Source organism: Tupaia chinensis, unplaced genomic scaffold, assembly GCF_000334495.1.
Source record: "Tupaia chinensis unplaced genomic scaffold, TupChi_1.0 Scaffold000377_2, whole genome shotgun sequence".
In the NCBI taxonomy this organism is placed as follows: Eukaryota; Metazoa; Chordata; class Mammalia; order Scandentia; family Tupaiidae; genus Tupaia; species Tupaia belangeri.
In genome coordinates, this window is record NW_006159876.1 from 889,637 (window position 1) to 916,531 (window position 26,895).

At 40.7% G+C, this 26,895-nt stretch overlaps 1 protein-coding gene across 1 annotated transcript in view; it reads right to left on the bottom strand.

Moving 5' to 3' along the window:
* The window catches only part of PIAS1 (protein inhibitor of activated STAT 1), a 157,804-nt gene that overhangs the window by 35,665 nt on the left and 95,244 nt on the right, over positions 1 to 26,895 (bottom strand). Inside the window, 4 exon segments of the mRNA XM_006153472.3 lie at positions 868 to 941; positions 13,656 to 13,761; positions 24,170 to 24,304; positions 25,246 to 25,336. Of these exon segments, the coding sequence (XP_006153534.1) occupies positions 868 to 941; positions 13,656 to 13,761; positions 24,170 to 24,304; positions 25,246 to 25,336 (406 nt within the window).

A 26,895-nucleotide genomic window follows, 5' to 3' on the forward strand; every position in this document is an offset into this window, starting at 1 on the left:
ACTGCTGGTCCATGTTAATAACACATTTTTTAAACAGTCTTTTCCCTACAGGTTTACTAATTTTATTAAGTCTTAAAATCATACGTTTACTTTATACAAATTATTGATTTTGAATTCACTTTCTGGCTTAAAAATATTGCCAGGTGGGACTAGCAGTTAGCGTAATGGCTATGTTGCTGGACTCCCATGTAGTCGACCGCGGTTCGCGTCCTGGACGCAGTGGCTTAAAACTCACACCGGGCGCGTGTGCGTGCGTACCCAAGATCTTGAGAGGAGAATGGAGGAGAAGGGATTGTGGCGTGACCATCCCCCCTGGGGGGTGATTTCTCGCTTTCTGTCTCTCTCTGTCTGTCTGGCGAGTACACGTGCCCTATAGCAAAAACCTCTCCCCCAAAAAAGAAAAAAAAAAATATTGCCAGGTTAGTTTTATATGTAAAACAAATTCAATTTTTTAGGCTGAACAGTATAGTTTTTAATTGGTCATAATGCAGTCATAATGCAGTCGCTGTTGGCTAAATGATTAAATTGGATATGTGTGTTATTGTGGCTGGGGTACTATTTTAACAAGTAATTTTTTTAATATAAATATGCTGAGATAGTAAACATTCCTCCTTTTGAAATTTTATAGTTGAGCCTGAGATACAGCCATTGATTACAGGCAAATTTAGATATTTGCTAAAAGTAGAAAAAATTTAAAACTTGTTTAGATTCCAAATCCTATGCCTAGTTGTCTTCCCATTCTTCAGAAACTGTAACAAAGGAGGGTGTATTTTAAAAGTAAACAGAATTTCTCAAATACCGGAAATACTTAAATAATAAGAGAAGTGTATTTAACCTTCTGGGAAGCAAGTATTAGTTAATACTTACTGGACACAGCAGAGAAACCCTTAGGCTGGTTGTGGCTATTTCGCTGTCTGGATCTGCAGTCAGTTTCTCTTTAACTTACATTCAAAGAGGAGAAAAACAAACAGAACAAGTTTATTAAAAACACATTATTGATGTAACATCAAAAAAATAAGCTATTTAAAATAGAAATCTTTAAAAAAAAAAAAGAAAGCCTCAAAAATAAGCTTCTAAATTATTTCCCAATCAATTGAATGGAAGATAAAAAGAACTTACATGGCTCATAATTTCTATAATAAACAAAGACAGGAAAACAATTATATATCTATAGACTGACTACATTTCCAGCAAATTTCCTGTTTCTTACTCATGGATCAAAAACTGTGCTGTAAAAACATAAAGGAAATTTTCTATAGCAGGTTAACATATTCAACCGATGGTAGACCTTTCTTCTTCTATAACTTCTAAAGTATTAGATAAAGATTTTCTTTCTTTTAAATTATGACTAATATTATTTGAGCTCCTCTTTTTTAAAGGAAATAAATCATGAGCAATTATAAAAGTAGCATTTATATATTTTGAAAGCTGAGATAACAAGTAATTATAAAAAATTAACTTTAATTTCAAATTATGACAAGAAAAAAAGCCCAGTTGCTGTCTACCACATAACTCTTTAGTACACGTGTGTATAGATTAGTTGTGATATCTTGGGCAAGTCAATCTTTTTCTCTCTTGTTTACTCAGAGAAAAATCAGAATCTATACTAAATTATCTCCAAGTCTTTTCAGTTCCTCTGGTTCTTAAGGAACCACTAGTAATTTTACCTTTCCTGGCTATTCTTTTACTCTCCTCAGTCTGATTAAAAAAAAAAAAAAAAAAAAAGTCCCTCGGTTGGCTCTCGGGCTTGATGGCTAAGGCACCAAATCCCACGTGGTGACTGTGCTGTCTGAGTCCTGAACCCAGGAGCTGGAGAAACATGCCAGGCATATCTGAGCACATGCCCCACATCCCAAATGGAGGGAGAGACTGAAAAAGAAAGCAATTCAGCGTGACCATTTCCCACCGGGGGTGCCTTCTCTCTCTCTGGAAAGTATACATATCCTCTAGCAAAAGAAAAGACCTTTTCTATGTCTCATTTGGGAACCAGAGACATTATATAACTTGGAATGCGGTAGGTGAGACAGGAAATGCCTAAATGTAACATTCCAGTAATGTCAGGAATGATCCCCAAATGACTTGAAAGTACATCTTCTACATGGGGTCACTAAGTGGAGTGACTATGCACAGTCATGGAACTTCAGAGCTGTAGCACAACAAAACATGACCAGATAGATATCCTTGAAGAAGCTGGAAAAGGAGAAAAATACTCAGCAAGAATGACTTCAGGGAAAATACTGGGCTGATAAACCATTTATGAGAACGAAGAATCTAACATTAAAAAAAGAAAAACCCTTTGCCTTTACCTTTGCCACTATAGAGCCAATCCTAGTTAATCCTTTTTGATAAAGATATTTCTTTTTTTTTTTTTTTTCGCTATAGGGCGTGTGCGCTTGCCAGACAGACAGAGAGAGACAGAGAGACAGAAAGCGAGAAATCACCCCCCCAGGGGGGATGGCCACGCCGCAATCCCTTCTCCTCCATTCTCCTCTCGGGATCTTGGGCACACATGCACACGTGCCAGGCGTGAGTTTTAAGCTACCGGGTCTGGGACGCAAACCGCGGTCGGGGGGGCGTGGGGCGGGGGGAGAAGAGTGAGAAGGCAAGCCACCTGGTCCAGGACTCAAACCATGGTCAGCCATCTGGGAGTTCAGCATCCTAACCACCGTATCACCTGCTGGCCCGCTGATAAAGGTACTTTTAAAGATCCACCTGAATCTTAATTGGATTAGATTAAATCTGCGGATCAATGTAGAGAAATGATATACAACAATATTTAGTCTCTAATCTATAACATGGCCTACCTCTCCATTTATTCAGGCCTTTTTTCCTCAACACCGTTTCATAGTTTTCAGCAAAAAAATCTTGCATATTTTGTGCAATGCATCCTTAAATATGTCATATTTCTGGATGTTGCCAATTCTTATATTTTGAATCCTAATTCCCAACTGGTTATTATTAACGGAAATATAATTTGCTTTTGCATGCTGATGACATATTTTCCGGCCTTGCTAAACCCACATATATATTAGGGGGATTTTTTTTTTTCAGAGATAATGAAGTCATTTGCAAATAAACATCATCACTGTTTCTTTGTTTCTAATCTTTCTTCCTTTTTTTCCTTGCATTATTGTGTTGGGAGGATTTCTAGGTCAACACTGAGAGCAGATATCCTTGCCTTGATCCCAATCTTATGGGTGAAGCATTCAAGTTAACCTTTAACTATCTTGTTACCTCTAGGCATTTTATAAGCATTTTATATTTCACTGAGGCAGACCACTTCTCTCTTTTGTCGAGAGTTTTATCATGAAGGGGTGCTGAATTTGGCCAAAATGCTTTTTCTGCATCTATGGCGATGATCACATAATGTTTCTCTTTTAGTTTGTTGAGAAAGTGAATTAAATTGATTGATTTAGAATACTAAATCAACCTACTATTCTTGAAATAACTATATCTGCTTACAATGGACATAAAATAGTCAAAACAATTGTGAAAAAGAAAAAGTTAGAGGGCTCTATTGACTTCAAGGCTTGCTATCAAGCTACAGTAATTAAGACTGGTTTTACAAAAGGATAGAAACATAAGTCACTGAAAGAGAGTAGAAATAGATTCATATATCTATGGTCAATTGGATTTTGACAAAGGTGCGAGGATAATTAAATAGGGAAAAGCAGGGCTGACAGGTGGTGTGGTGTTGAGGGCATTGGACTCCCACATGGCCAACTGCGGTTCAAGTCCTGGGCCTGGCGGCTTGCTTTTTCGCTTTCTCTCTCTCCCCACCTGCTCCCAGTCAAATTAAAGTAAATAAATAATTAAATAAATGAAATTATTCTTTAAAAAAAATAGGGGAAAATATAGATTTTTTTCAACAAATGTTGCTAGAACAACTGGATATTTACATGTGTGTGGGGGGGAGAGGGTACATCTATCCTTACCTTGCACTATATATAAAAATGAACTCAAAATGAATCCTAGACCTACAACTAAGAGGCAGAACAATAAAATGTCTAAAAGAAAAAGAGAGGCCCAGGTCAATTTCCAGTCCAACCCAAAGGCCAGGTGTGGTGATGTGCACCTGGAGTCCTTGCAACTTGGGGAGGTTGAGACAGGGCAATTGTGAGCCTGAGGCTGGTCTGAGCAATATAAGACTCTGTCTAAAAAACGAGCTGGGGATATGGTGACTGTAAGTCCCAGTGGGAAGGCTGAGGCAGGAGGAAAACAATGGGACGAGAGTCTGTTTTAAAAATGTTTTAAATCTGGGGACCAGCAGATGGCGTGGTGGTTAACAAAGCTTGATCCTACATGGGAAGATTACATGGCTTCCGTCCCAGCCCCAGCAGCTTGAAAAACAAGCCTGGCACATGCGCATGCAGGCCCAACATCATACGAGAAGAATGTGCAGTGCGGTCATGCTCCCTGGGGGTTACTTTCTCACTTTCTCTCTGACTCTCTCTCTTTGGCAAGCACATGTACCCTAGAGCAAATGTAAATTATTATTACTATTATTTTTTAATTTGGGCCAGCCCCTTAGACTACTGGTTAAGGGAAGCCAGGTCCCATGTGGCTGACCATGATTTGAATCCCAACCTCAGTGGTTTGAAAACATACTGGGTATGTGCACCCCAAGTTCCGGCTGGAGGAGAAATGGAGAAGAGACTGCAGCGCGATTCCCCTCTTGGAGGTGCTTCTCCTCTCGGTGCTCTGTCTCTCTCTGGCATGCTCATGTGCTCGCTTGCAATTTTTTAAGTATTTAAAAATTAAGTTAAAATTTCATTTTAAAATTTGGTTCACACAAAGATTTCACAGTATACAAAAAAGAATGAGATATCAAAAGAAATGGGCAAAAGATGTTAGACATTTCACCAAAGAAGCTCTAACAAATAAAGCACATCCAAAGGCGATGATCATCATTAGCGTGACGTGGAAGATGCACAAGGAGACCCCCACTGCACTGACCAGAAGGACTAGCGTCTAAGCAGTCTGACAGTACTGCGTGCTGGTGAGGAGGAGCAGCCGGAGAGCTCCCACAGTTAACGGCAATGTAAAGGGGCATGCCGACTTTATAAGAAACTGCCAAACTGTTCCCTCACACTTAACATAAGACTGGGCAACCCTACTCCTAGGTATTTACCCAAGAGAAAGGGGAAAACCTGAGGTCCTCATATGTAAAATGTAAATGGTTTCTTTTTTTTAGAGGTTTTCACTATAGGGCACGTGCGCTCACCAGACAGACAGAGAGACATAGAGACAGAAAGCGAGAAATCACTCCCCGGGGGGATGGCCACGCCGCAATCCCTTCTCCTCCATTCTCCTCTCGGGATCCTGGGCACGCATGCACACACGCCAGGCGTGAGTTTTAAGCCACCGGGTCCGGGACGCGAACCGCGGTCGACTTCGTGGGAGTCCAGCGACATAGCCATTACGCTAACTGCTGGTTCCCAAATGTAAATGTTTATAGCAGCTTCGTTTGTAATAGTGTAAAACTGAAAACAATCCAAATATCCATCAACTGATAAATGGATAAACAAATCATGATAGACATTAATGGAAAACTCCTCAACAAGATAAAGACACAAACTACACAGATACACTCCCAAGGCATTATACTAAGTGCAAAGAACCAAGGCACAAAACACTACATTGCTGTAGAATCCATTTATCTGACATTCTGGGAAAAAACACAACTATAGGGCAAAAATGACACCAACGATAACAGGCACTGGGGTTGGGGATGGCACGGACTGCAGAAGAACCACCAGGGAAGTTCCTTTTTTTTTTTTTTTTTGAAAGGTTTTTGCTATAGGGAGTGTGCGCTCGCCAGAAAGACAGACAGAGACAGAGAGACAGAAAGCGAGAAGTCACCCCCCAGGGAGGATGGCCATGCCGCAATCCCTTCTCCTCCATTCTCCTTTCAGGATCTTGGGCATGCACGCACATTCACCAGGTGTGAGTTTAAGCCACTGCGTTCGGGACTCGAACCGCGGTCAGCTACCTGGGAGTCCAGCGACATAGCCATTACACCAACTGCTGGTCCCAACCAGGGAACTTTCTGGAGTGAAGGATGTTCTATATTTTGATTGTGGCAGTGATTCATGGTTGCATACATCTGACAAAATAAACCCTATTGCCTACAAATTATACTTGAATAAACTTTATCAAAAGAAAGAAGAACGATAAAGAGGGGTTGAGAGAACACTGTTAAATTCAGTCACAGGAATGGAGGAAAATTTAAGTGAAATAAAAGCACTTATCTTTTGTGGGCTAGGGAGTAAAAATTAAAAATAAGACATATAATATTTATTCAGCTGTAATCAGCCAATATGTGCAGAGTCATCCTGGAGATGAAGGACTAACATGTTCCCATGATCTACAGTGGCAACAGTGTTTTATTACACTCTACAATAAAGTTATAGCTAGCCATGTTGAAAATTAATCTTGTTCTTAATCCCAGTTATCATGAGCTGGCAGTATCACATGAAGCTGTATTTAAATTTACATTAAGTAAATTTAAACAAGATTTACATTTTTTTCAGATCTTCGGTTGCACTAGCCACATCTTAAGGGTTGAATAGCTACGTGTTGCTGGTGTTTGTGATACGGGATGGTGCAGATACAGAACGTTTCCACTGCACAGACTGTTCCTTTGTTATATTATTTTAATTCAGCCTTTTATAACTTTAAGGTTGGAAACAACTAAAAACGTTAAACCTAATACTTCATTTCATAGGCAAGAAAATAGAGGCATCAAGAATGGACTTTTGGTGCCAGCAGGAGGTGCCGTGGTTAAGGTGCTGCACTCCCACATGGCTGACCACAGTTCTAGTCCCAGACCTGGCAGCTCGCTTTCTCACTTTCCCTTTCTTTCTCTCTCTGGTCAAATTAAAACAATAATAATAATAATAATAAATAAAATTAAAACTTTTTAAAAAAAGGATGAGTTTTCACTCTAGATTCCTTAACATCAGTTTACTTCAACAAATATGAGATCTATCATAGGCCAGGCACTCTATTAAGCAATAGGAATTCAAAGAACAAAGATTAAATCTCTGCCCAAAGGCACTCATAGTCTGGAAGGTAAAGTCGCTCAGTGAGATCTCTCTCATGTGCCGATGGAAGCATGTTTAGGAAGTAACTGAGAGGCAGCAAGGAAGATCTGAGGCAGAGAGAATAACAGCACAGCTCTGGGGAAAACACAACTTAAACCTACATCTGGTCTGAAAGTGTGAGAAGAGTGAGTACAGACGGTGAGGGGAAGTAGTAAGCAGAGGCCACATCACGGACAAGTGTACAGGTCATGCTACCAACGCTGGAGCTGTTACTCCACTGGTGGTAGGAAACCACGAACGAAGGCGGAGAAATGGTAAGATCAGATGGGTATAAATCCCTTAGGTTACTACCAGGGGAAAGACATGAGGAAACAAAGAAGGGAAAGGGATACACTATTTAAGAATAGGTGTTTGTTTTTTTTTTTTGCAAGAGAGATTTTTTGCTACAGGGATTGTATGCTCACTAGAGAGACAGAGAAACAGAAAGCGAGAATCACCCCCCAGAGGGATGGCCACATCGTAATCCCTTCTCCTCCATTCTCCTCCTGGGATTTTGGGCATGCACACCCAGTGTGAGTTTCAAGCTTCTGGGTCCAGGACCTGAACCACAGTCAGTCATGTGGGAATCCAGTGACATAACCATTATGCCACTTGCTGGCCCCAAGAACGGGTTTTTAAAATAAAGGCAAAATACAGGCCAGAGGTGGTGCAGAGGTTAAGGTCTAGAGATCCCACACGAATGACTGTGCAGTTCCAGTCCCAGACCCAGCAGGAGAGCAGAGAAGGGATTGTGGCATGGCCTTCCTCCCTCTCTCTTCTCTCTGCAGAGAAGTAGGCCAAGGATGAAACCCCTGAACACCGACAGTTAGGATGTTTCCCTTAAGACAATCTATTGAAGGCAAGTGACTGAGAAATGATGGTCAGAGGAGAACGAGGAGTGATTCAGGAGGAAGTGGCCAGTATCAGATGCATCAGAGTACCCGCGATGGAAGCTGAAGAGATGCGCTGGACACCTGCAGTCAGAGAGTCTCCTGTGGCATACCTGTAAGAGCAGTTCCAGTGGGAGAACGGGGGTTATGAGGCCATAAAAAGTGGCACTAAGGAGGCACAAAGAGCAAGGGTAGACCTCTCTTTGAAGATATCAGGATGAGAACGATGGGAAGAACACAGACCTCTATCTGGAGAAGAGCTTGTTCCCCTGTTTTCTAAAAATGAGACTCGGCAGGGAAGTGACAGGAAAAGCCTATAGGGAGGGAGGAGCTGAAACCGCAGGGCAAAGAGCAGACTGGGAGCCAGGTCTCGCACTGCTGGCCCCTTCACACACTCAGACACTGCGAACAGAGAGTGCACTCAGTAACTGGTACCACCATGCCGCCTGGTGCTTACCAACGAAGCCTACAAGTCATCTTGCCCCTCCTCTTTCTTCACTGCTCACAAATAACCAATGCAATTTCCACCCTTGGATACGTCTCAAAACCGTGAGCTTCTATTCTATCACTGTTACCTTAGGTCAAGACACCATCATCTCTTACACACACTGCTGCAACAGGGCCCGAGCTGGCCTCACCGCATCAGCCTTGACTCGCTGTGACCTACTCCTCAAAGTAAGGATCAGAATGTCCAAACATGATCATTCCACTCTGCAGTTTAAAAAATCCTTTAAGAGCACCAATCAACGGTCTTTAGATCATCACTGTGAACTTACACCTGCCTATCTCTCTGGCCACTCCCCTTCAGCTCCACTGGCCTTTTCTCTTGGCATAATCCCTTCCACCTGGAGGCTCAATTCCGCATCCTTACACACTCGAGCATCATGGCACCAGAGAGGGCTATGTTCCCTGTTGGACCTCTACACAATTCCCTGTCTTTCTGCTTCAAGGTACATGTCACTCCTGCAACTCATTATGGACTCGTGTAATGACTTAGTGTCTGTCTTTTTACCAGATTGCAAACTTCTGAGTGATGCAAAGGTGTGCGTCTTATTTAATCCTATAGTTTTCCACTCCTGGAACACAGTAGACTTTTAATGTAATTTCTTGAATGAAAAGAATAAATCAATACCAGATTCACTTTGAGAAGGAAAGAGATATACCCTCCTTACACTGAAGGGAGTAAAGTGAGGATGGAGCAAATGGAGATAAACTAAAAAGGATGATAACACTAAAATTAAGGGAGAGGGCCAAGAAGTGGTGCCACACTGATGGATCTAGGCTGGATGAGGCTGGAATGGACTGTGGTGCAAAGATCCGACTGGGGATGCCTATCTCTCTGTCTCCATCTTTCTCTCTTTCTTTCTGACTCTCAGAAGGAAGGAAGAAAAGAAAGAAGGGAGTTAGTGTTTAAATATTAAGAGAGAAATGAGCAGTTTAGAAAATTCACTTCTTGGGACCAGCAGATGGCATAATGGTTATGTCGCTGGACTCTCAAGTAGTCAACCACAGTTCGCGTCCTGAACCTGGCAGCCTAAACTTACACTGGGTGTGTGCATGCATCCCCAAAATCCTGAGAGGAGAAGGGATTGCGCATGGCCGTTTCTCAAGGCAGGTGATTTCACACCTTCTGTCTTTCCAGTGAGCACATGTGACCTACAGCAAAAATAAAATCTCACAAATACAAAACAAAACAAAAACAGAAAAAAAAGAAAGAAAGAAATTCACTTCTTGAAGGTCCAATTCTCTTGCACTCGAATGTGCTGGGGGTGGTGGAACGACAGCCTGGGAGAGTATGCCCAAGGTATGAAGTAGCTGCTGGAGGGAGAGAGGAGGGTAAAGAGAGAGACCTTGACCAGGAGCCAGTAGAAGACTGTTCGTGATAGCTGTGCGGGTATAACTCTACACAAAGGTGGAAACTCTAAGACAAAAACCTACTAAATCAAATTAGTCAGAGAAAGGGTTTCTTTATGAAAAGTCTGAATATCATCAACTTTTTACTCTTTCAAGAACATAACAGTTCCTGACTTGACTAATACAACTCTGCCGGCAGAGTTTACGAAGATCAATTTACAATGAACCTATTTCTAAGTAATTTGATTTTTCTAAAATATCTGATGCACCTGACATTTTCCTTTGTCACATTATTTTAAACAATATGCTAATTACAGAACTAATTTGTTGGCAATCTTACTTTAGAGATAGTACACAGGTAGATAAGCTATTCTTCAGTCAATTACAACTTTTTTTTTGAAGTTCTCGCTATAGGGTACATGCACTCTCTGGAGAGAGACAGAGTAAGTGAGAAATCACCCGCCAGGAGGAATGGCTATGCTGCAATCTCTTCTCCTCCATTCTGGGCATGCACACACACGCCCTTGGTGTGTCTTTCAAGCTGACAGACCAAGACTCAAACCACGCAGTTGGCCATGTGGGATCCAGGCACCTTAACCACCATCACATCACTGGCTGACCCTACAAACTTTTTATTGGTAGGATCCAAATTAATGGTCCATTGATTCCTCTGGCCAGTAAGTAAGACAAGATATAAACAGCCAGAAAATTTCACATGGTGTTCAATTATTCCCTGCATCCAACAAGTGTAACAGAATTGAAATATAATTTTTTTTAAAGAAGAATGAACTATTTAACTCTTTTTGTTATTATTAGTTTTTAGTTTTACCAGAGAGAGAGAGAGAAAAAGTGAGAAAGCAAGCTGCCAGGTCTGGGATTCAAACCATGGTTAGCCATGTGGGAGTCCAGGGCCTTAACTACCATGTCACCTGCCAGCCCAAATAATTAGATTTTTAATTACACAACATTTGGTGCTTAACAATAGCAAAGGGGCAAGCAGGTGGCATACTAATAAAGGTACTGGACTCCTACATGGTCAACCACGGTTCGAGTCCTAGACCTGGCAACTTGAAACTCATGCTGGGCACATGTGCATGTATCTCCAAAATCCTGAGAGGAGAATGGAGGAGAAGGAATTGTGGCATGGCTACCACCCTCCAGGGAGTGATTTCTCGCCTTCTGTCTCTCTGGTGAATGCATATACCATATAGCAGAAATCTCTCTCTCTCTCTCCAAAAAAAAAAAAAAAAAAAAAAGAAAAAAGAAAAAAGCAAACAGTAGCTCCCTAGGGAAAATAAATTCCAGGCTCCCCTTCCTCCCCCTCCAGGTGGTGCCAGTGCTACCAGAACAGTTAGCTTGCGCCAAGACAGCATGCCTCGTTATTACTGCTGCTGGTATTACGCTGCTGTCGATTACAGCTACTTCAACTGCCTCGTCTTTCGGTACTCCCTTCTCCACACAAGTTCACAGAATTTCACAACACTCTGGCCAGCTGAGATTCTAACACTAGAAGGTGAAAAGGAAGACTCTCAGTGGAATAACCAGGAACAACTTCAGCATGGATTGTCAAAAAAGGAAAAGACTGGGACTAGCAGATGGCGTAACAGTTATGTTGCTATGCTCCATGTAGTTGACAGTGGTTCGAATCCCAAACCCAGTGGCTTAAAACTCACACTGGGCGTAACTGCGTGTATGCCCAAGATCCTTAAAGAAGAATGGAGAAGTGACTGCAGCGTGGCCATCCCCTCTAGGGGGTAATTTCTCACTTTCTGTCTCTCTGGCAAATGTACGTGCCCTATAGCAAAAATCACTCTAAACACACACACACACAGACACACAAAAGATCTTTTCTTGCACTCTCCTTCAAGAAACATGTCCCCTTCAGAATCTTCTTTCAGAATCTCCATTATCTTCAAGTCCCTGCCAAATGGTCTTCCCTCTTCATGACCACAAATCAGTGCTATCATTCATGCTCTCCATCATCCGTCAGCCCACAAAGGCACCAGCCAGATGACTACTCAGAATTTTCTGCATTTTAAAGGGTCCCCTTTAATACAGAAAAATCCTTTAATGAACTATTAAGGATATAATGATATCCAGGGGTTGTGGGATCTGTCAGCCTGGCATAGATACAAGTTAAAGAAAATAAATAAATAAATAAAAGCTATGCTATAAGGGGAGGCAAGAGGAAAACTGTCCTTTCTACCTCAGTTCTGTCCGCCAGTATTCTTAACTATGAATCTGATAATGGGTTCCATTAATCAACTCGGGTCAAGAATCTTCAGTAAATAGCTATCTAACTCCCACCTATAAAATGTTTGCTCTCTCGGGCTGGCAGGTAGTGTGGCGGTTGATGGCACTGGGCTCCCACTTGGTTGACTGTGGTTTGAGTCCCAGACCTCATGGCTTTCTCGTTCTCTCTCTCTTCCCCTCTTGCTTTCTCTCCCTCTCACTCTTGCACTGTCCTTTTCTGGTCATACTAAAATAAATAAATAAAGTTAAATAAAATAATTCTTTAAAAAAAATTTTCTGTCTCTCTGTCTCTGTCTGTCTGGCGAGCGCACGCGCCCTATGGAAAAAACCTCTCCCCTCCCCCCAAAAAAAGAATGTACCTCTCAAAAAAAACAAAAAAACACTCAAAACAAACAAAAAAACAAAAAACACAAAAAGAATGTGCCTCTCAAGAGAGAATAAAGGAGAACACAAACCACCTCTCTCTGTATGGGCCTCTGAACTTTGGCCTTAACCCTCATAAACTGAGGCCAGGGCCCAGCAGTGGTGGTGACAGGGAACATCACCACTTGGGAGGCCGGAAACTGGATGGGAGGCCCTGCCAGTGCCCAGACCCACCTAATGTGCCTGTAACCCTAGCTAATCGGGAGGCCGGGGCAGGAGAATCATGATCAAGTCAGACTGCTGACGATGCCTCTGTCTCTTTCTCTTCCTTTGTCAAATAAGGAAAAAAATTGACATTAAAAAACATACATGTATTTTTACTTGAACACAGAAAAGTCCATTAGCAGATCTTACTTACATCTCAAATTGAACACATCAAAATGAACCCTGCAGTCATTCACACCAGTGAAGCCAGGCTGGGAAAGCCTAGGAATCGCGTGTACAAACTCAGACCGATAGGGAAACGTGACTCAGGAGGAGAGTGACCTGTCCAAGGCCACACAGCTGACTAATGGCAGAAGCCAGCTCATGATTATTTTACCACCCTACTGGCTCTACTTGGTTAATGAAGGGATAGAGTAACCCAGTGCAGTTTTCCTCAATATGTAATCTTCTTGATATTTATACCAAAATGTTCTTCCTATCTCCTAGAATTCTTTTTTTTTAAAGAATTATTTCATTTAATTTTATTATTTTCCAGTTTGATCAGAGAGAGACATAGAGATAAAGAGAGGGAAAGCGAGAAAGCAAGCCACCCAGTTTAGGACTTGAACCACAATTAGCCATGTGGAAGTCCAGATCCTTTAGCCACCATACCATCTGCTGCCCCCTCCCCAATATCTCCTAGAATTCTTAAACATTTATTTAGGTTGTAGTAAAATAGTTTTCCATGATTGTGTACTGACTTTTAAAAGTTAGCATTAAGATTAGTAAAGCATAGATTATAAAATATAATTTATGACAAAGATATAAAAACTACACTTTGGTCTTATTTTATAAATTCATAAAAGAAGGTTTTTAGTACTTGTAATATTCTACAACAGATATAGGTTTTAAAAAAGAAAGAAACTCTAAAATTTCTCGAGTTGAAAAAAAATTACTGACCTTTAACAAAACAGCTACATGAATGAAATAAGTTTATCATACGTACTTAAAGCTCTAGAGTGATCCGGGTTCCTTATTCCCTTTGCTCGTAATCTCTGAAGAAGAACTGTTGATGATAACTGTTTTACAAGATATACTGCCATGGAATAGCTCTGGAAAAAAAAAAAGATGTAGAAAACAGACAACATATGTAAGTAAATAGAACACTGATTTTAACACAACAGTGATAAGGAAAGAAAACAAACACTACTTTTTTTTTCAAAAAAAAAAAAAGAATTTTTGTATTTATTTATTTATTTAAATTTGACCAGAGAGGGACAGAGTGAGAGAGCATGAGAGAGTTGCAAAGTGAGAAAGCAAGCCACCAGGTCCAGGACTTGAACTGTGATTGGCCATGTGGGAGTCCAGCGCCCTTTACCACCACACCACCTGCTGGCCCCAGAAAACTAATACTTCTTAACACACCTACTGTGGTCAAGCAGTCTTAGGTTGTTTTCACACACAGTAATTCAGAAACTAATCCAGACCAACAAGCTGCTAATGTAGTTACAAACTTTTTATGGATGAGGATGAGAAGTACAGAGAAATAAAAAGATCTGCCCTAATTTTGCAACTTTCCAATGTCAAACCCAGGCCCTTCATGCTTCTTTATTACCTGACTGCCTATACTTGAAGCTAATGAATATAAGGTACTTAGATGAAAGAACATTGTGAAGACTAAATATACAACCAGGCAAAGAGATGTCAAAGTATCATAAATCATTTTAGTAGGTAATAGATATGTGTAAAATAGTAGCTATTAAAAATTTACGAATGAGACTGGCTTCCTAATCCATACCTTTTAACTCCTCTCTATCCCTTCAACTAGCTCTTCAAAAGATCCTATTTGGGCCATTATCATGAGCACAGGGGATATGAAGAAGGTTTGCGAAGAGAAGCTAAGAGCTGGCAAACATGAATATCCATTCCCAGAAGAGGGACTGCCAGAGACAGTGGCAGGAGAAGGGGATACAGAGTTAACGAACATGCCAACTCTCAGGGAAAGGCACACTGGCTGCACAAGAGGAAGAAAACAGGGCTGAGGCTTACGGAGGGTAGAAGAGAGCTAAATGAGGAGGGCTGCTTTCCATTTGGGACCGGAATCAAGAAGATCAAAAGATATGAGAGAAAACAAAAAGAAAAATGCTGCCATCTTATATTTTATAGTAACATACAGTTTTCGAAGCACTTTTAACATATTTTAGCTACTTCATTTAAAGCTTTGTAGAAGGCCTAGAAGAGATAGATAGGATAGGTATTTTTCTAAGGAAAGGGCTAATACACTGCAGCATGTAAAGATGACATAATCTGGTCATGATCATGCAACTGCTCAATGATAGAGCTGGTGCTGGAAACCAAGACGAAAAAGCAAGGAGGATGTCAATTATCTGGATAACTGGTACCCCAGAAGGCAAAGAGACTCATAAGGACATTGATAATCTATTCCATGAAATCCTGCAAGAAAACTTTCTAAATCTAGAGAGGCATTCAAAGATCTAGACCCAAGAAATACAAAGGATCCCAAATAGAATCAACCTAAGAAGATCTTCTCCAAGACGCATCATAGCCAGATTGACCAAAACCACAAAGACAAGATACTAAAATTGGCAAGGAAGAAACATCAAGTTACCTACAAAGGATATCCCATCAGACTAACAGTGGAGCTCTCATCAGAAACAATGCAAGCAAGGAAAGAATGAGAAAATATGATCAAAGTGCTCACCCAAGAATACCGCACCTGGCAAGGTTATACTTCATATGGGGAGAAGATACAAGAACATTCTCAGGTAAACAAACCTGAAAGGGGACCAGCAGTTAGCGTAATGACTATGTTGCTGGACTCCCATGTAGTCGACCGCGGTTCGCGTACCGGACCCGGTGGCTTAAAACTCACGCCGGGCGCATGTGCGTGCGTGCCCAAGATCCCGAGAGGAGAAAGGAGAAGGGATTGCGGCATGACCATTCCCCCTAGAGGGTGATTTCTCGCTTTCTGTCTCTCTGTCACTCTGTCTGGCGAGTGCACACCCTATACCAAAAACCTCACAAAAAATAAAAATAAAAAAAACCAAACCTGAAAGAATTTACCAACACCAGACCAACTCTCCAAGAAGTTCTGAGGGGAGTGCTATACCAGGAAAATTAAATACAGACACACAGAAATAAGAGTTCAAAAACTAAGAAAATGGCCAATTTAATGGTAGGGACAAGTTTGAAGTTGAATAGTACATCGAAGAATTTAATCAGGAAGATCAAACCACAACAGAAGATAGATTAAATGCATGAGACTGAACTGGACAAGAACATTTTCAGATAAACAAAACCTGAAAGAATTTACCAACACCTGACCAGCTCTTCAAGAAGTTCTGGAGAGAGTACTATACCAGGAAAACTAAAGACAAACAAATAAGAGTTCAAAAACTAAGAAAATGGCCAATTTAATGGTAGGGACAAGTTTGAAGTTGAATAGTACATCGAAGAATTTAATCAGGAAGATCAAACCACAACAGAAGATAGATTAAATGCATGAGACTGAACTGGTAAAATAGAATTTTATGACTTTTGACAAAAACACTGCTGATTTTCTTCTAGGCCTTGTTTTCTGGTTTAAGGATTTTTGTCCTGTCTTGAGCTGCTGATAGGAACCTCCTATTTGAACAGAATCCTAACTTGTTTCCTGGCTTTAAGCTTTAAGCAAAGTTCCTTAGCATTTTATTTTATTTATTTTATTTATTTTTTTTTTGAGAGGATTTTGCTATAGGGCACGTGTGCTTGCCAGAGAGAGAGAGAGACAGAAAGCGAGAAATCACCCCCCAGGGGGGATGGCCACACCACAATCCCTTCTCCATTCTCCTCTTGGGATCTTGGGCATGCATACACATGCGCCCAACGTGATTTCAAGCCACCAGGTCCGGGACTCGAACAGTGGTCAACTACATGGGAGTCCAGCAACATAGCCATTTCGCCAAACACTGGTCCCAGCATATTTTGATTTATTAAAACTAAAACTGCTTTTCTTGAAACTAAAAAATAGATATTAAAAAATATCTATTTAATGTCAGTAGTAAATTACATAGCATCAGGTACGTGCTACTATATTCATTCTACTCAGGGTTTCACACCTAAAGTCAGACATATATTCACAGATATGTATATACCAGCTGAACTTGCTATTGAAAGTAGTTAGATTATCTGAAAAATTTTGTGAATCTATAAAATGTGGGGTAAAAAATGGAAAACAACTGTAGACACCTGAGATAGTGTGGGAGAATGGTGGGAAAGGGCAGAGAGTGAGAAATAGGGGGAAATACATATACACACATACATATGAAACTAGAAATGGAAAATTATTGACAATAACATATGTGATTAAGACACTATGCAGTATATTCTGGATGGGAAATCACATTTTGTATGCCGTGACAATGCTTAGGGAATGAATGTAAATTAATTAATTAAAAATTAAAAAAAAAAAAAAAAGTAGGGATGTCAGGACGAAGGCCTTACAGACAAGGCCAGTGTGGCTCTCTACACTAGTTCTCCACAGTCCTTCACTTCACTCACTCGCTCTGACCTCCTAGCCTAGTCTAATGCACAATCCAACTTTCAGTTATTTCACTTTTGAAAAAACATTCTCTTTTGGCAACAAGAGAAAATATCCTAGAGTAGCCTATGCAAGTTCACAATCTCAAGTTTAGAGACCTAGCCAAGCTACACATTTTCTGGGGATAAATATAAAGTAGCAAAAACTCAATTTATTTTCATTAATAAATTTCACAATATATTAACAAAGAACAAGCAACCTTAAAATGTTCCTAAATTTGGGACCAGCAGTTAGCGTAACGACTATGTTGCTGGACTCCAATGTAGTGGAACCGCGGTTCGCGTCCTGGACCCAGTGGCTTAAATTCACAGCAGGCATGTGTGCATGCGTGCCCAAGATCTCGAGAGGAGAATGGAGGAGAAGGAACTGTGGCGTGGCCATCCCCCAGGTGGGTGATTTCTCGCTTTCTGTCTCTCTGTCTCTCTCTGTCTGGCGAGGGCACGTGCCTATAGCAAAAACCTCTCCCCCCCCCCAAAAAAAAATGTTCCTAAATTTTAGAGTACAGCACAAACTAATATAGAATTGAAAGCTTGTTTTAGGAAAAACCCTCTCACCATTATTACTTATTTGCTTAATGCTTCAAGTATGCAAGAAACTGGGGAAATGCTAATTAACACTGTGAAATTATGTACTGACAGCTTGACTCTTCAGAACTTGGAATTACCCTAAGGCTTTATATAAATATTTAAGAAGAGCTAAAGTAGAAACTACAACAAGTCCAGAGAAAAAGCATGTTCTCCAGTTGAAACATGTAACCCAATGGAGGCGATACCCAGTAAAAGAATGTCAGGTATTAACAACCACCACTTGAGCCAATCATAAGGAATTACATTTTACATCATGTGAAAGAGGTTAAGCAGAAAAGCCCCCCAAGTGGCATAGTATGTCTTCTAGGTAGATGATACCGTGTTGTTCCTGTTAACCCTTCAGAGTACTAGTGACATGCAGTATATTACACTGAGATTTATCTACTGCTTTTCTCAAAGTCTTCAAAACTGTTCATCAAGTTCACAAGATACGTCTTCCATAACTTAAATATAAGCTCCTCATTATGTTCCCTTTATAACAGTATCTAAGTAATCTTTCTACACTAGGTGTATGAGACTTTAATAAATGCCAACTACAGTGATTGCCTCGAGACAGGATCAGTTGTTACAATACAGAAATTGACTTATTTTCTTCAGGCACTATACAAACTTTAATTATGAATATTTTGTTTGAAAAGACATTATACCATTTCCCAGTGGTAACCACTCACAAAACCACCTGCAAAACAGTGAGGGGTTCTACATGAATCAGAGTATCTTCACAAGTTAAATGAAAGCATTTATCTAAAAACAATCTAATAAATTGCCTTCTGGGAAATAACTATTTTCTTTCAATGTTTTACTTTAAAAAAAGAGGTCTACTTGAGGACATTCCAAGGTCGGGGTTGGGAAGCCCTTCCAGGGAGATTATCTCCGCCTTCTTCAAGTGTTAGAATAAGCAATCGTATTCCCCGCCCCTCCCAGTTTCAGACTGCTTTCCTATTTTACCAAAAACACCCCCTTCTTCCTTAATGAGCTATACTCTTCACATATAAAACAAAATATTTCCAACACACGCTTCAAAAAGGAGAGAAAAGGTACACACGAAGTTAAACATTTAAAAGGATAGTAACACATTAACTTAATGGTGACAGATTAATTACTCAAAAGGAAAAACATACCCCAATAGATGTCAAAAGAAATTTTTTGATAAAATTCAAAATCTGTTTCTAACAAAGACCCTCAGTGAAAGAGCAATATAAGAAATCACCATTGATATAATTAAGGTCTATCAAAAATTAATAGCTACTATAATACTGTTGTCACAGGAGCAATTGTCTCATTAACATGAAAAAGGAAAAGAAAAAGAAAAACCTATGTGCACTAGCCCCTGGGTTACTCAACACTGTTTTGCTTAGTTCTAGCTACCAGAACAAGAAACAGTTGCTCAAGTACCAGGATTATCTTTGTTTGTCTAAGAACACTTCATCCTAAACTCAAAACTGTCTTAGAAATACTAAGAAATCAACATATAAACTACTGGAAGCAATCTATGAACATAGATTTTAAATAAATCAACAATCAATTCTTAGGAAATATACCAGAGGAAAGGTCAATAGCAGAAATAACACCCAACACAGGAATTAACAGAAGTAGACAGGATTCATAAGAAAAAGCTATTAAATTACTGAGGAACATAAAAGATGATTTGAGTAAACAGAAAAGTGCAGTTGCTGGAATGTATCTCTTAAATACTGTAGATAAATTAATTCTCCCTCACTTAATCCGTAACTTAAAAGACATCCAAATTCTCAGAAAGGTGTGGAGGTGGGGTGGGGAAAGGAGGAGAGGGAACAGGATAAAGTTAAATGCACAGCTCAGTTCAAGGCATGAACGTGGAAAATAGAGCAGTAACCTTTCCCAACACTCACTCCACTCTCCTCCAAGCCCTAGAGATTCCTCCCCCAGCTGATTTACCCTCACATGTCCTATCTCACAGAGAATCCCTCAAACCAGAACATACCCCTCGAGTACTAATCACATACTTGGTATCCAGTCATTTTATTCTCCCATTAAAGAGGCTATTCCCTACTAGCCAATTTAAGTTCTTCCAACTAAGTAATTCACTATGGTGAATTCACCCAATGGTCTCACTGAAGACACTGATTTTCAAAAAGTTACGCAAGATAGGCATATTACGAACAAACTATGCATGGGTTTCAAGTGCGTGTGCAAGTTTTGTGATAGAGAGCACACGCACTCACCAGAGAAAGATGGAGTGGTGGGGTGGTGGAGGTAGGGAGGTGGTGAGAAATCACCCCCTGGGGGAATGGCCACACCACAATCCCGTCTCCATTTTCCTCTTGGGATTTTGGGCAGGCATGCATGCACACGTGCTTGGTGTGAATTCCAAGTCATGGGTATGGGACTCATACGGAGGAGTGGGCCATGTGGGATCCAGCTGTCTTAACCTCATGTCACCTGCTGGCCCTGAACTCACACTTTAATCTCGTTTTTCCTACAAACTTTTGAAGTACCCTCATATATTCAATCTCTTATTTTCAAGAAGATTCCATCATCTTTTAAACATGTTAAAGACTCTCCCATTAAAACAAGTAACTGTCTCCTCTCACGTTTTCTTCCAGCTCACTGTTTCTTTCCAAAGCTGTACTTCTCTAATTTACTGTCTCCACTGCCTCATCACCTGCTATCTACAACAGCCCGTGCTTAGTCAATAGTCACCTTTGCATTCCTAATTCAAAGGAGATATACTATTTATAGACAGATACAGATATATCTTTAAGACTTCAACATACTTGACCTCTCAACACCTGTTCACTACTGCTCATTCACTTCCTTTCGTAACTCTTTCATACCACCGCTCACCCTCCCAGCTCCTTGCCTCTCTGCCACTGCTTCCCCATGCCCTTGCAGGCATTCCCTCCTACCCAGTATTAAATGTTACCGTTCCCCAGAACAGGTCCTAGGCACTCTTCCCCGCCCGCTCCACACGTTCCACCTGAGCAGCGCCGGCCCTGTGTATGTGGCTACAAAAACGACAACTGTGCACATTTTTTCCATCGGCCCAAACTTAGGCCCTGAGTCTATCTACCCAACTGCCTACTCTGGGTGTCTCCAGGGCATCTTGAACTCAAAATCTTCAAAACTGAACTCATAATTATCTCTAGCCCTCCAATGCTCCCTAGCTCCCACCTCTACAGCAAAGCGAAACAACACAGACCCAAACTCAGTGCTTCTGTCTCGGTAGTATTCTGCCCATCCACTTTTCCAAGGCAAGAACCAAGGAGCCACCCGCTGACACCTCCCTCTCTCAGCCCCAATGCCAACCCACCGCGAGCTCCAGCAGGTCCCCACCCCTCTCCGTGCCCACTGCCAGCACTCTAGGCTGAGACGCCCTCTCATCCACTGGACTGTGATAGCTGGCTTTAAGAGGTGGCCTTTCTGTGGGATTCTGGTCTCCATTCAAACCCATTCTGAAAGAGTGACCACTTCCAAACAGAAATATGGCCTTGCAAATGTTGTGTCTTAAAAGACAAAATCCTTGGGCCAGCTGGTGGTATGGTGGTTAAAGTGGCTGGATCCCACCTGGCCAACGACACCTGCATGATTAGAGTCCTGGAGCAGGCAGCTTGAGAAACATGCCAGGTGTGTGCGTGTGCCCAACATCCTGAAAGGAGGGAGAAATGGAGGATTGTGGCATGACCATCTCAGATTGGGGGGGAGGGTGCTTTCTCATACAGACACCCACCCCTCTCTCTAGCAAGTGCATATGTCTCCTAGTAAAAAACAAACAAACAAAAAACACAAAAAACCACACCTTTAAATTTAATTAGAGAGAATCATTATCTTTGAGGCCTTGCACAGTCTGGCCTTCTCTTACCACCCCAGCCTCTTTTCTTATGTAGCCCTTCCCCATTTTCTTTTTTTCTTTTTTCTTTGAGAGATTTTCACTGTAGGGCGCGTGCGCTCGCCAGACAGACAGAGAGAGACATAGAGACAGAAAGCGAGAAATCACCCCCCAGGGGGAATGGTCACGGTGCAATCCCTTCTCCTCCATTCTCCTCTCGGGATCTTGGGCACGCACGCACACGCGCCCGTATTTTTCCCATCTTTTAATTAGGTTGAATATTGTTTTTTCAGTAAGCAAATGGAGTTCCCTGAATATTCTGGTTATCAGTCCCTTATCTGAGGCATGCTTTATAAAAATATCCTCCCATTCCAAGGGTTGTCAAATCTGCACTCTAGTCACAGTGGGTCTCCTTCCACCTCACCAACTCCTACCTTACTCTCAGCTCTTGGCTCAGTCACTACGCCCTCACTCCCTGACTCTCTCTAGTACACGGTGCCCTTCATACACACTCTGAAGAAGCACCCCACTCTCTCCTATAGTGTTTGTAATAAATTAGTTGAAGTTGTTTTGTGTGATCACCTGGCCCCAAGATCTGAGGCTCCGCGAGGGCAAGCATTTTTCTTTTTCCCAGGTCTGAACACTGAGTACAATACATAGTAAGCATTCACTAAGTTTCAAATTAATTAGTGAACAGACATAAGTTCACATTATAAAGCTACAATGATGGAGTGTGATTTCTCACTTTTCCTTCCTCTCTCCCTCTGTCTGACTCTTTCCGGCGAGCACATGATCCCTATAGCAAAAACTAAATACCTGGGCCGGCAGGTGGCATGGTGGTCAAGGGCGCTGGACTCCTACAAGACCAACCACGATTCAACAGGACTTGGCGGCTTGCTTTCTAATATGCTCCCCTCCCCTTTCTCTCACTTTGTCCCTCTCTGGTCAAATTAAAATAAATAAATTAATTCAATTAAATAGAATATTTTTTTAAGGAATGGATTTTTTTAAATTGTCCCAGAAAAAAATGTTAGACTAAGAAATAATACAGAAAAAAGTTCAGAAACACATGTAGAGTATGTAAAATTAAATATATAACAGTGGTATATAATTTTCCTGACATACCACACATAAACTTAAGGTGGACTCAATATTTAAAGAAAACACAAAACCTTAAAGATCTAGAAAAAAATATGAATAAATAGTTACATAGGCTCAGGAAGGAAATAAGAATAGAAGGCAAACAAACTGCAAATATGTGCGACATGTGACAGAGAGTTAAATGGTAACATATTTAGAACTCATAAATCAGTAAGGAAAGGAAAAATAGAACAGAAGAATAGCTAAGGGTACAATTTTAAAAAGTAAATAATTACAAAATATGTTCAGTAACGACACAGTTAACAATAAAATGTACAGTTCAAAATGGCTAGAAGGGATTCAAATGTTTGCAAAACAAAGCAATAAATGCTTGAAGTGATGAATGTGTGTATTGCTCTTATTTGATCATTACACATTGTATGTATGTATTGAAAAATCTCATTGTGGGGACCAGCAGATGGTGTAATGGCTATGTGGCTGGACTCCCATGTAGTCGACCACAGTTCGAGTCCCGGACCCGGTGGCTTAAACTCACGCCAGGCACATGTGCGTGAATGCCCAAGATCCTGAGAGGAGAATGGAGGAAAAGGGATTGTAGGGTGACCATCACCCCTGGGGGGCCTGAGTTCTCACTTTCTATCTCTCTGTCTCTGTCTTTCTGGCGAGTGCATGCACCCTATACCAAAAACCTCTCAAAAAAAAAAAAAAAAAAAAGAAGAAGAAGAAAAATCTCATTGTGACCCACACATATGTACAACTATTTTTTTAATGTTCAATCTCAGTAATGTGAGGGTACTATGAAAGCAAAGCAGTGCCATTAGTGGCCTAATAAAGTCAGAAAACATTTTCAAAAGAAAGTAACAGTCAGTGTTGGCAGGCATGAGATATAAAAAAACAATAGTCAGAAAATAAATGTGTATGACATATCTTCAGGAAAATTTCTTAAAATTCTGCATCCTCTGACTCAGCAATTTCACTTCTGAGAATTTACTCTATGGAAATTATCATGCACATATGCAAAACCACAGTTACCAGAATGTTCTTCAAAGCGTTCCTTGAAATACAAATGAATTAATCAATCAGTAAATCAAATACATGCTAGACAATAGGGAATGAGCTAAATTATATCATGTTCATTCATACTAGAATATAATGTAGCCATTTAAAATAATGCAGAACAACATGTTATAAAATAGGAAGATGTTCATGATAAATTACTAGGTATAAGGATCAGGTTATGAAACAAAGGATACTGTACGATTCCATTTTTCAAACTGGAACATGCTGAAAATTCACTGTGAGACAAAAATAAATCCTTTGCAACTCATTTTATAATATCATTTACATATAAGCTCAGGTAGCCATGGTGATTAACCCTAGTATACTTACAGTTAAAAATCTGGTAGAAACAAAAATTTACTTACTCTTCCAATTTCTGCAGTCCAAGAAACAACAATGGTGTTTGGTACTGTTGTGGACAACCGGACGAGTGAGGTGATATTGATTGGTCGGCTGGGTCGCTTTGGTTCCACACCATTTTTAGTAGGTGGAAGATAGCCCTAGGAATAAAGTAGAATTTATTTCTACTTATGATTTCCATAATCATTTCAACTTCCATTTCTTTTTCATTTTCTTCTGGAGAAGTTTTTACTATAGGGCGTGTGTGCTCTCCAGAAAGACAGAGAGAGACGGAGAGACAGAAAGTGAGAAATCACCCTCCCAGGGGGGATGGCTTCCGTTCTCCTCTCGGGACCTTGGGCACGCGCACGCGCGCGCGCGCACACACACACACACACACACACACCCAATGTGAGTTTAAACTACCAGGTCCAGGACTCGAACCGTGGTCGACTACATGGGAGTCCAGTGACATAGCCATTACGCTAACTGCTGGTCCCTCAACTTCCATTTCTTTTTTAAAAAAAAAATAAACCTTATTAATCATATACTAGAAAATATTTATATTTTCATTACAAAGTGGAAAAGCAAACACTAGAGATTTCTGTGTGGTTATTTCCCTGAACAACTTTATACAGTGTATCATTACATTGAGAAAAATATTAGTGATAGAAACTCAAACATCTCTTAGGTTTAAGAATGGGGACAAACTCATAAAGAGCTCATAGAGGCAGAGAAGCATTTTTAAGAGGACCAAACACAGCCCCACCCTCACTCCCTATTGAAAGTACTGCATTCTTCAAATCTCCATTCTACCACAGGCTTAGAACACAGTGGAGATTGTGTTGAAGCAACTTCTCCCCCAAATCTGGAATAACATTAAAGCTTTCACACCGCACTCCAAATCCTAGACTTTGTCTCTATGGCTAATGTCACAGCTGCTAACTACATAGTTGGTACAAGTGTTTCGCCCAGTCACATGAATATATGTATCCAAAATAAAAATGTTTTCTTAATGAAAAACTATGATTAACAACAGCTGTGATGACTTATTTGATAGTTATGTTGGCAATGCATTTAAGAAATAGTTTTCAGGACTTACTGGAAGGCTGCAAGGTTTTGTATTCACTTTCACACAAAGATTGGGTGGGAAGTGATCTTCTTGCGGACAGCTGGTTTCTGATAAACAAAACCTAAACAATAAAGAATAAGTTTAATTTCTTTAAAAGGAAATTAATATTTTTGTTCAATAGGTAACTTAAAAGATAACAACAGAAAAGCAAAAATTATAAAAATGGAACAATAGAAAGGAAAAATGATTATTTTAACCCTGTTCACACGATGGTTAAGCATATGTAAACAGAGTTAATTCTGTCAACCTTGAATTTCAGCATATTATGACTATCAAACGGTGGCTGTCGTCAAGATGTTGCCAAGTACTTGTTTAACCATGTTCGGAGGAACACTAGCTTCCTCTGATATAAACAGGTCTTAAAAAAGAAGGAAAGGGAACCAGCAGTTAGCGTAATGGCTATGTCGCTGGACTCCCACGTAGTTGACCGCGGTTCGTGTCCCGGACCCGGTGGCTTAAAACTCACGCCGGGCGCGTGTGCGTGCGTGCCCAAGATCCCGAGAGGAGAATGGAGGAGAAGGGATGCGGCGTGACCATCCCCCCTGGGGGGTGATTTCTCGCTTTCTGTCTCTATGTCTCTCTCTGTCTGTCTGGCGAGCGCACGCGCCCTACAGTGAAAATCTCTCCAAAAAAAAAAAAAAGAAGAAGGAAAAAACTGGGTAGTTGGATAAACTTAAAAAACTACAAATAATGGGACCAGCAGATGGTGTAATGGTTATATCGCTCGAATCCAACATAGTCGAGTACGGTTCGAGACCCAGGCCTGGTGGTTTAAAACTCACACCGGGTGTGTGTGCGTGCCCAAAATCCAGAAAAGAGAGGAGGAGAAGGGGCTGTGGTATAGCCATCTCCCCAGGGGTGATTTCTCGCTTTCTGTTTCTCTCTGTCTCTCTGGAGAGTGCATGAACTCTATAGAAAAATCTCTTTAAAAAAAAAATAAATTAAAAACATTTACAAATAAAAATAATTTAATTAAGCTTCTGTAATACAGAACCTCTGAAAGCTTTTAATAGGCTCATATGCATTATAAATCTCTAAGGTGAAAATAGAAGCATATAATATTTCCAAAATTTATTTACTTATGAAATGCTGTGTTTGGTTCTTAGTAGAAAATATTAAAAATGCTGTAAGTCATCTCTGCTTTAAGTTCTGCCCAGTAAGCTAATGTACTCTCTTATTTCTTAAGAACTGAAGATGTTGAATATTATTACTTCTATTATATCCACATGAATTTAGAATACTATCTTTAAAAACTTATTTAAAAACATTTATTGAGGCCAGCAGATAGCATGGTGGTTAAGGTGCTGGACTCCCACACAGCTAACTGTTGTAAGAGTACCGACTGTGGTTGAGTCTCAGGTTTGGCAACTTCTTTTCTCACTTTCCCTCTCTCTCTCTCTGGTGAATGCATGTGCCCTGTAGCAAATTTAAAACTTATAATAATGGGGACCAGCAGATGGTATAGCGGTTATGTTGCTGGGCTCCCACACAGCGGACCACAGTAAAAGTCCTGGACCCAGTGGCTTGAAACTCACGCTGCGTGCATGTGTGTGTGCCCAAGATCCTAGGAAGAAAATGGAGAAGAAGGGATTGCAGCGTGACCATCCCCCTTGTCAGGGT